Source organism: Coffea eugenioides, chromosome 10, assembly GCF_003713205.1.
Source record: "Coffea eugenioides isolate CCC68of chromosome 10, Ceug_1.0, whole genome shotgun sequence".
Classification (NCBI taxonomy): domain Eukaryota; kingdom Viridiplantae; phylum Streptophyta; class Magnoliopsida; order Gentianales; family Rubiaceae; genus Coffea; species Coffea eugenioides.
In genome coordinates this window covers 5,521,013-5,531,249 of record NC_040044.1, presented here as the reverse complement: position 1 = coordinate 5,531,249, position 10,237 = coordinate 5,521,013, and the positions used below count along the sequence as shown (strand labels likewise).

The 10,237-nt window shown below is 36.3% G+C and overlaps 2 protein-coding genes across 2 annotated transcripts; both read left to right on the top strand.

Annotated features, from left to right (window-relative positions):
- The first annotated feature begins 536 nt into the window (after positions 1 to 536).
- On the top strand, positions 537 to 2,747 carry LOC113749742 (uncharacterized oxidoreductase At4g09670-like). Its single transcript, XM_027293571.1, has 2 exons — positions 537 to 1,161; positions 1,987 to 2,747. The coding sequence occupies exons 1-2, from the start codon at positions 700 to 702 to the stop codon at positions 2,605 to 2,607; spliced, it is 1,083 nt and encodes a 360-aa protein (XP_027149372.1). The 5' UTR covers positions 537 to 699; the 3' UTR covers positions 2,608 to 2,747.
- A 4,015-nt stretch (positions 2,748 to 6,762) lies between these two features.
- Positions 6,763 to 8,901, top strand: LOC113749342 (uncharacterized oxidoreductase At4g09670-like). The gene is made up of 2 exons (XM_027293041.1): positions 6,763 to 7,316; positions 8,109 to 8,901. Exons 1-2 carry the CDS (start codon positions 6,855 to 6,857, stop codon positions 8,727 to 8,729), a joined length of 1,083 nt encoding a protein of 360 aa, XP_027148842.1. The 5' UTR covers positions 6,763 to 6,854; the 3' UTR covers positions 8,730 to 8,901.
- The last annotated feature ends 1,336 nt before the right edge of the window (positions 8,902 to 10,237 follow it).

The following is a 10,237-nucleotide window of genomic DNA, read 5'->3' as shown; positions in this document are numbered from 1 at the left end:
AAACATGTGCTTTTTTTTTTTTCCCTAATGGATGTCTAATGAACACTTGTTAAGACATGTATATCACACTTAATTTATTATATAAATATATACAATAACAATTATTATCTTATTTTATATTTATAAATTTTTCCTTATTAACTTTGCTTTTTTAATATATTAACGCCATGATTACATTTTAATGAGTGACTTTTTCTTTTTTTTTTTCCAAAATTTGTCTTGCAATGAAGGTAAAATTTAAAATCCCTATACTCCACTCTTCTTGACTTTATGATCTGAACCTTTCTTCCTCCGATTGGATGATTGGTAAATAAAACAACATATCCAAATGGTTTTGCAAAACCATTTGGATATCATAATAATGCTGACAACTCGCACGATTAGCAGGCCCCAGCAATATGGCCCCTGTTTAATTGGATCTATAACACAATTTTTTTTTCTTTTGCTTAAAAAAAAACTTATTGATTTATATATTTATTTTGGCAAAATCCAAACAGCAAGGCGTCACTGCTCGCTTTTGTTGTCCCACTCATTTCTCGCTAGTTCCACTCACCGCTGTTTTACTCTCTGCCAAGTGCCAACTCCCGGGCTCCCTCACGCCGCAAAACCTGAGAAGCATCCGCTTCTCCCCCGTTCACACATTATCACAAATACTTGACTATCATTTCAATCCCTACGCCAAAAATCCTAGAAAAACCAATGGCCGGAATCCCCATCAAATTTGGCATTCTGGGCTGTGCCGATATTGCCCGGAAAGTTTCCCGGGCCATTACACTTTCCCCCTACTCCACCCTCTACGCCGTAGGCAGCCGTTCGGTGGAAAAAGCCTCAAACTTTGCGAAAGATAATGGCTTTCCGGCTTCAGCAAAGGTATACGGCAGTTATGACGCCCTTCTAGATGACCCAGATGTTGACGCTGTTTATGTGCCGTTGCCGACCAGCTTGCACATAAAATGGGCAGTTTTGGCTGCTCAGAAGAAAAAGCACCTGCTTTTGGAGAAACCAGTGGCCCTTAACGTTAAAGAATTTGATGTGATCCTGGAGGCGTGTGAATCCAGTGGGGTGCAGTTCATGGATGCTACCATGTGGATGCATCATCCTCGTACTGCTAAAATGAGAGAATTCCTAAATGACCCTCACCGGTTTGGTCAATTCAAATCGGTATAGATAATTTATTCTCCCCCAAGCAAATATTTTTCAGTAGCACTAGCAGTTCTTTATATTCTCTTCCCCTATGGGATTAGATATCTTGATTAATCAAATTGAATAGTCTTGTTTGTGGGTTTCTTTGCTCTTTTTTCTGTGCAGAATCTAAGTGCGATTTTGACAAAGTTAGTCTGAGTCAAACATTTGGACGCATTTTTCTCAAGTACAGCAATTTATGATCAAAGTATCCTCTCTTAGTTGTTATAATTGGAGTTTTGTCTGGAATTAATCATTAGAGGTTGGATTTTTGTGCTGTTAATTGAAACATCAAATGTAATATTGGTTCTCTTTTATTTTGCCGTATGATAGGATGCAATGATCTCCCCCGACTTCTATTAGCATTAGGCGGGTATACAGGGGTTGATTTACTTTTTCTTGATGCAGATAAGAGTGATGTCACACGTTAACCTTTGGTTTTTTAGTGATCTTTGAGGGGTAAAATGCTTGAAAGATTTTTAGCAGATTTAGTGGTAATTCAAGAACTACCGGCTGGTTCATTCCAGGTGCACCGGTGCAGATATAGAGCTTTTGTTTGAAGAATAAACTCCTAGTGCAAATAAAATTTTGAGTCTGTATGCATATTGGAATGGTTCTGAGATAATCAATGGTACAAGGAGTAATGTGATAGAATTATGGATGGGATGAGTATTTTGTGGAAATAAATGAATTGTTATTTGTGTTTGTGGCATCTTATCTTAGTAGATACATGCACCAACTGAGAGAAATAAAAATGAATCCTGCCAGAGGGACTAGCTTTCTATTAATTAGCTAATCTTGCAGGTTCACAGTGTCTTCACATTTACTGCTGATCCTGATTTCCTGGAAAATGATATTCGGGTGAAGCCTGATCTGGATGCTCTAGGTGCTCTTGGTGATGTTGGGTGGTACACAATCAGAGCAATTTTGTGGTCTGTTGATTTTGAGCTACCAAAATCGGTAATTGCAGTGCCTGGTCCTGTCTTCAACAAAGCAGGGGTAGTTTTATCATGTGGAGCTTCTTTATATTGGGAAGACGGGAAAGTGGCTACTTTACACTGCTCTTTCCTGTCCAACATGACGATGAATGTAACTGCTATTGGAACAAAGGGTTCTCTGCACCTTTGTGACTTTGTTATCCCTTTTGAAGAGGAAAAGGCTTCATTTTCGACCAGTGTTGAATCGGGTTTCACTGATCTTGTGACTGGGTGGGCGCCCAAGCCGAGCGAGCATGTTGTCACAACAGATCTTCCCCAGGAGGCTCAAATGGTAAAGGAGTTTTCAAGATTGGTTGGACTCATCAAAGCTGAGGGTGCAAAGCCAGAAACCAAATGGCCAACCTTCAGCAGGAAGACTCAACTAGTTTTGGATGCAGTCAAGACATCGATTGACAGGGGCTTTGAATCTGTTGAAGTTATTAGCTGATTGCACTGTATTGCGTTGCCCATTGGGCATTTATCTTGAATAAGATGTTGATTGCTCCTTGTAAAGAAGATTCTTCTTTGTTTGCCATTGGATTTCATTTCGAGCTTTGATTTATTAACAGCGTCAAATTTGTTTCTTCACGAAGCGGGAACTTACAACGTGTTGGTATCTTGCTGGATTTTGTTGGACAGAATGATATCATTTGCAGGTATGTACTTCCAAAACAATATTGGTGCAAGCCTCAGAATTATATTCCAAAGGCTCGTGATTCTGGTGAAGAAAGTGACTTCCAGATCCTGTATGGTATATTGGCTCATTGCCATGGATGTACACTCCTAGTACTGAACTACCAAGCACGCCCTTTTATCATCTCATAACTATGCTGTAATTAGGGCAGTAAACCTCGAACTTTTAAACTGTCATGCTCGGTTCTACTTTTTGGGCCCAAACTTGAATTTAAGCTCAAGCCCTATACGAGTTTAAGTTTCAAGCTTAAGTTCGATTCAATTAAATAATCTAATGGCTCAAGTTTGATTCAAGAGTTTGAAATTTTATTTAACTTTTTTAATTTATAATATTATATTATCAATAATATATATAATATGTACATACTAAAATAATAACATTAATTTTTCTTATACTGTTAGCACATATGTCTAGATGCATGCCAAATCATTTCAGTTTAAATTTGAACATTAAATTTTACATATGTAGCATGTATCAAGACAAGTTTTCTTGAAATTTTACATAAGGGTGTGTTTCGATTGCAATTTTTCAAGAAAAATTGCTAAGTTTTTCGTAGACATATTTTTCAATTATCTTTTAATCTCACATATATCAAATCGTTACAATAATTTTTTTACAAAAATGTAATCCAAACAAAATATACATAGCCAATGTATGCAAGATTTATCCGACTAATAAATGTGTGATTTTCTATAAAATATTAATAATATGTTAAATACTAGAAAATATAAAAAAATTATTCAAGTTTTACGAGTAGAATATTTAAAAGTTCAAATACGATTCGAATTCAAACTTATTAAAAATCAAATCGAACAATTGTACAATATTTACCTATGTAACACGTTGGCTCAAATTGAGTCCAAACTGTTTGTCAAGTTTTTGATTCGTTTATGAATATAGCTGTAATTAAGCTAAGTATAATGAAAGTATGGATTATCGATGTATATTTTGACCAACCTTTCCTGGTTTTGACGGACAATTATTGTACACTGATTGGTCTTCACTGCACTCTTCGTAGAGATTATGCACAACCGTTAAAGTATGAACGCTAGATAGAACAAAAGGTCGTATTCTAGCCAGACTCCGGATACCGGAGAAAGACTGGAAGTGGACGAGAGAATTGACCCGCAACTACTCCCCCTGGCTTTTGTCAGATTAATTAATTAATAATAATGGTGGCTACTGCCTGCACGGAACGGATTTCCGGCCAGCTTTGCGAAAATCATCCATCCAGATGTCGTCACTATTACATGAGTCATGACAATGAAACCATTGGGCCAATGGCTCAGTAGCCACGGGAAAGTCTCTCTTTGAACTGTAGGTGAGGATTTAAACTTTATTTATAGCGAAAAAAATTTAAGAGTTGTGTCATAACACTACCTTGATCTAGTTGGATCTGTATATCCACTAGTTCCTTACCACAGCCTCCTTAGGCTAAAAAAAAAAAAAATGACAATGAGTTCAATTCTCTCCACTTGTACTGGAAGTTTTAGAGGCTCCCGTTTGGATTGCCGAGTTTTGCATGAAATTTTTTTAAAATATTCTCTTGATATATTCTTCACTTATCTTTTTTACTAGTTATAGTACATTTTTTTTTTGGATATAAAAAAACTCTCAAAAACTCCAATCCAAATAGCAATAGGCTAGAACCATCAGCCTTAGGCTGATGGCCACCACCTTAAAGGTTTTGGTGGGGTGGGAGGCAAGGGTTCGAACCTTGCCTTCCACCAATTTGCCACATTTGTGGTTCTTCAAAAAATTCAGACGGGTGCGTGGTGCACCCGTTTGGTTCGGTGGTGGTTCTGTCTCCATCGGTTCCTCATAGGCCCAATTGGATTTCGGCGTAGTTAGATTATGATAGAGTAGGAATAGGAGTAGGTTGAGGATTGACAAAAAAAAAAAGAAGCAATAGGCTAGATTGTAAAATGCTTTCAAAAAGTTGCTTTAGCTAGCTTCATTGGTGTCGAAATATTTGCTTTTGTAAACATATAAAAAATCACGAGTACAGCAAAGGTTAGTTTTGGCAATTCCAAAAGTTGATGTAGATTATCTGTTAAAAATTGTTTGGTTTTACAGAAAAGTGTAAAAAATTACTGGGTGCGATTGCAACTGGCAACAACAGAAGCCTCTAGAGTCTAAACTCCTATTAATTTACCTCATGCTGGATTCCATCTCAAGAATCATAATTCTCATCTAGCATGATAATAATGATGTCCTTATCGATAATTCACATTAATAGGGGGTAATATTCCCTTTGGAAATAGGAGGTAATATTCCCAATGACGTGTAAATAGAACTTTGCGAATACACTGAAAATGGGGTCGGGCTAACCCAAATCCAACCCATTTGACCTCAAAAAAAGTTTTCTAAGCACAAATTTTAGTTGGATCGAACATAGTTTGAACTTAAATATTAGCCTTAAACTAAATGTGAATCGAAGTTGGGTTATACTAGACTCAGATTCAATTAAGACCCGCCCATATATGAGTATAATTATATATATATATATATAGTATTTATAATATCCATAATTTATAATTTTACATATTATAACATATAAAGTTAATAATTTATATATAAATTTATAGTAATTCATAATTATAAAATATATATTAGATATAATTAATAAATATGCATTTAAATATGAGTTTAGCTCAAATCCGATTTCAACTCGAGACTCATATTATAGTGTGAACTAAGTTTGAACTTTTTAATTTCAACTCGAATAACCAAAACTTGAAACCTGAAAACCGGTATAATTTATCAGCCGAGCTGAGACTTATCAAAACTTAGCTCAGAAAGTTCAATTGACATTCCGAGTTGCAAATTGCAATTGCATTCACCTCCTATGATGTTTAGAGAACCAGATTTTTACGTATCAGGACAATTACGAGGCAATCCCAATTCGAAAATAAGAACCAGTAGTATTATTATTGTGGTTCTACAACAAGATCTATTTTGATTCAGACAAATAGTTTACAAGATGAAATGTAATAACACTATAGTCAAAACTAAAATTATCGCGACGACACAGTTGAGTTGCTGAAAGAGAAAAGAGTTAAATTAAGCAGCGGAACAACGCAGTTATTTGTTTAGGAATGGTTAACATATGTTTAATAAGCTTCGTTTTTACTAATAGTTCTTGGCTGCTAATATTTTGTTTAGGAGTGTTTAATTATCGAGAAAAACCCTTTGCCTCTCTTGAAAAAAGTTTGCAGACACGAAAAACAATTCAGGCTTGTGATCAATGGTACAGTTGAAGAAGCACTAATCTTGGGATTTATTCTCACCTGTCTTTTTCCCTAATTTTTCTCACTGTAGGCGAGGAGATCTTTCACAAACTTGGATGGCTCTCAGGTCTTGTTTTCTCTCTAGTTACCCATAGAATCAAAAGAGGAAGATGATCCCAAATTTTGAAAAGAACCAAACCATGCCAATTAATGAAATGGTTATCCTCAAATCTAGTTTGTTATAAGTTTCAGTCAGATCTTTCCCCTCTTCTGGTGAAGTCCCTGTTGGTCCACTTGAACTTGGTCGGTTGGTCCCTTCTCCCATATTTATGTGATTGAAAAATATGTTTACAAAAGATGTAGACATTTTTTTGATGAAACTTTTTTTTTCAAACAAGGTCTGAACCATCATTGAACGAATCGATGGATATTGAACTATCATTGGATGAAACAAATGCACTATTTTTAGCAAAACTACTCCTACTCCGGCCATATAATGTCACAAAAAACAAAAAAAAAAAAATACTAGTACATTAATTACATAGTGAGCCAATCAATGCAACATTTTCCACGTAGAAGAGTCTTAGTGAAGTGACTGAATTGCCACGGCTAGACTTGCGACCGATGACTTGAAGCCCTCTACTTGTAGCAAAACTACGACAACTATATAAAGCTTCAATGGATGCTGGCTGAGCCTGAGAGTAATCTAAATTCACACAGCCTACAGCTATTAAAAAGGGGGGAAAAAAAAGAAGCACAGATTCGGAAAAAATGGCCGAGCCGCCGGTTCGTTTTGGAATCTTAGGCTGTGCAAAGATAGCAAGAAAACTATCTCGAGCCATAACTCTGGCTCCAAACTCAACTATTGTAGCTATTGGGAGCCGTTCACTGGAGAAAGCCATAAGCTTCTCAAGAGAGAACGGCTTCCCGGCTTCCGCCAAGGTGTATGGAAGCTACGACGGCGTGTTGGACGATCCGGACGTGGAAGCGGTCTATATTCCGCTGCCTACGAGCTTACATTTGCGCTGGGCTGTTTTGGCGGCTCAAAAGAAGAAACACGTGCTTTTGGATAAGCCGGTGGCGCTGAACGTGAAGGAGCTGGATATAATTCTTGAGGCCTGTGAATCGAGTGGGGTGCAGTTCATGGATGCTACCATGTGGATGCACCATCCACGCACCACTCAGATGAGGGAATTTCTCTCTGATCCTCAAAAATTCGGTCAGCTCAAGGCGGTAATTTTTTTTTTAATTTTTTCCTCCTCTTTTTGAAATTTTTCTTTCCTTTTTGCGTGTTTAATTTTGTTCTTTCTATCATGATATTGCCATAGCCCGCACTTTATTTTTGTATAAACTTTTGTTAAAATAACCAAAAAAAATCTTTTAATTGTAAACTGCACTGGATTTGTGAAGGGCAAGTTAGGCAATTTTGTGCAAAAAATTACCATGGGAAATAAAAATAGACTGGGGCATGAACAGCAGCCAAATTTTTTCTCGCTTCTTGTATTGAATTTGTAGTTTTAATTTGAACCAAAAAGTGGATCATTGGTACCATTTACATGTTTTTTTTTTCTTCTTTGATTATTTAGTCCTTCCAATCCAAATTTAATCAAGCTGGATGTGATCTTTTAAAGACGTATACACGTTATACAAGAGTTCACGAATGAATTATTGCCTAATTGTTGATGTAACTACAAGAATTGGAGTTTTTAAGCCATGACTTTTTTGGTACTGATATAAAATAGTCCTTCTTCTTGATGCATAGGTTCACTCAATGAGTACGTACCACATTGGGTGAAAAGCAACAAAAGGACCAATAATGGGAATTCAAAAGCAACAATGCGACCAATAGTGGGATTGACAATATATGGTGGTTGCCTAATTAAAAGCTTAAATTAGACTATTGGACAACCTTTTTTTAGATGCTAATGTTCCTTTTTTGTTTTTTAAGACTATTGGAGTGCCCATTGGACTACCTTTTTTTTTTTTTTTAATATATAGATGTTAGTGTTCTCATAATTTCAACAGGTCCACAGCATTTTCTCATACGTTGAGGGCCCTGAATTTCTCAAGAATGATATCAGAGTAAAACCTGATCTTGATGCACTTGGTGCTTTGGGTGACACTGGCTGGTATTGCACTCGGGCAATTCTGTGGGCTGCAGAATACGAACTCCCTAAAACTGTAACAGCTTTGCCTGATCCTGAATTCAATGAAGCAGGCGTGATCTTGTCCTGTGGTGCATCCTTGCGCTGGGAAGATGGAAAAGTTGCAACTTTCTATTGTTCTTTCATCACCAACTTGACAATGGACATCACAGTTCTTGGAACAAATGGAAATCTTCGGGTTCATGATTTTGTCATTCCATACCAAGAAAGTGCTGCACCATTTTATGTGACTTCAAATTCCAGGTTTGTTGAGCTCGCTATAGGGTGTGATCCTTCTCCTAATGAGCATATTGTGGGAACGGATCTTCCTCAGGAAGCCCTGATGGTGAAGGAGTTCTCTTCTTTGGTTGGTGGTATAAAATTAAATGGTTCAAAGCCTGAGAAGAAATGGCCAAACATCAGTAGAAAGACACAGGCTGTTATTGATGCAGTTAAGGCTTCTATTGACAAGGGGTTTGAGCCTATTGAAGTTGTGTTTTAGTTGTCAAGATTGTCAATCCGTGCTTCATATCTGATTGAGAAACTGCAATTTGTCACCTTGAACATTTCCCTTGTGTTAGATTGGTCGCCATGAACTGTTTTTTTGCAGCAATTCCTGTCTTGAACCATTGGATTCGATGAAATAAATATCTATCTTACATTTTCTATGTCAAGATTGTGCATGTGCGCTTGGCATGTATGGTTTCAATGGATAAAAATGTCATGAGCTTTCGTAGGCATATTAGCACATGTATTGTGTACGAGTAATTTAGGTTACTTAGAATTGAATTTGTGTGAAAAGTTATTCAATTCAATACTTCAAGTAAGAAATCTGATGCAGCAAACAATCTAGATGAAATTTTATACCGTACTTAGTGCTGCATTGCGATCGCTTGCAAACTGATCGGTCAAAACTCGATTCGACTTGCCAAATTAAGACTGAATATCAATATTCGATTCATTCATTCGTCAAACCGGATCAATCTAATATATATATTTTTTATAAATTTTTATTCGTTGTGAAGTTACAATGCAAGTCCCTTGTGCTTTTATATTTATTACAGTAAAATACCTATTTTATTCATTTGGAAAAAAAATATAATTAGTTTTCATTTTATTCGAACTAGATTAAGTACGAACTCGAGTTTGAGCACGAGAGCTTCATTGTTCATGCCCGGTGAAGCGGGGTCAAGACCAACTCGAAAAGGCCGGAACTGATTACCATTTGAAGCTACAAATATGGTTTCAAATTTGCGGAATTGCGGCTCATGGTGTTTGTTCAAGCATCTGCCCGTACACCATACATGGCCTCAATTGAAATGTTCTGTGCAATCTTTATCTGCCTTTGTGTTATGGTAAATTGCTATCCGTTATATCCACTTTCAAGTTTGATTATGATTCGTTAAAATGTTTTTCCTTATTATTAGTATTTTTGATAAATGATAATAATAATTTCTTTGATTTTTTAAAAACTTTTGAGTGTAAGATACTTTTTTGTCTAATGCAATTTTTGCAAATCAATTCAGACCAAACTTAAAACAATCCAATTTTCCAAGTAGCCCATTACTAATTTTAGGAGCCCAATGGGCTGGATAAATACTGGTCATTATTTTATAAGCAATCCCATTAATTGTAAGCTGTAATATTAATCTAGTGAATCATTTTATATGGTCCTTGATTTGTTCGAGTGTAAGGCCTGTGTCCCCTCCATCTAGTAGTTTCAGTCGGTGTTTTAATAAAATTCAAAAGTTAGAGTTCTTACGTTTGGCCATTTTTTTTTTATTTAAATCACCCCTCTCTAATTTCTGATCAATAGATAACTAGTGGACGTACAATGAAATGCAACCTATATGGTAAGACGCTTCACAATAGGTCATGAATTCGAGTCATCGAGAAGTAAATAAAGAATCGCAGTTGATCTTCTTATGAAAAACAAGAAAAGAAAAGAAGAAAAAAAAGTAGATATATACTAGTGATTTCCTCAATTCTCGACCGCAGGTATTTCACATT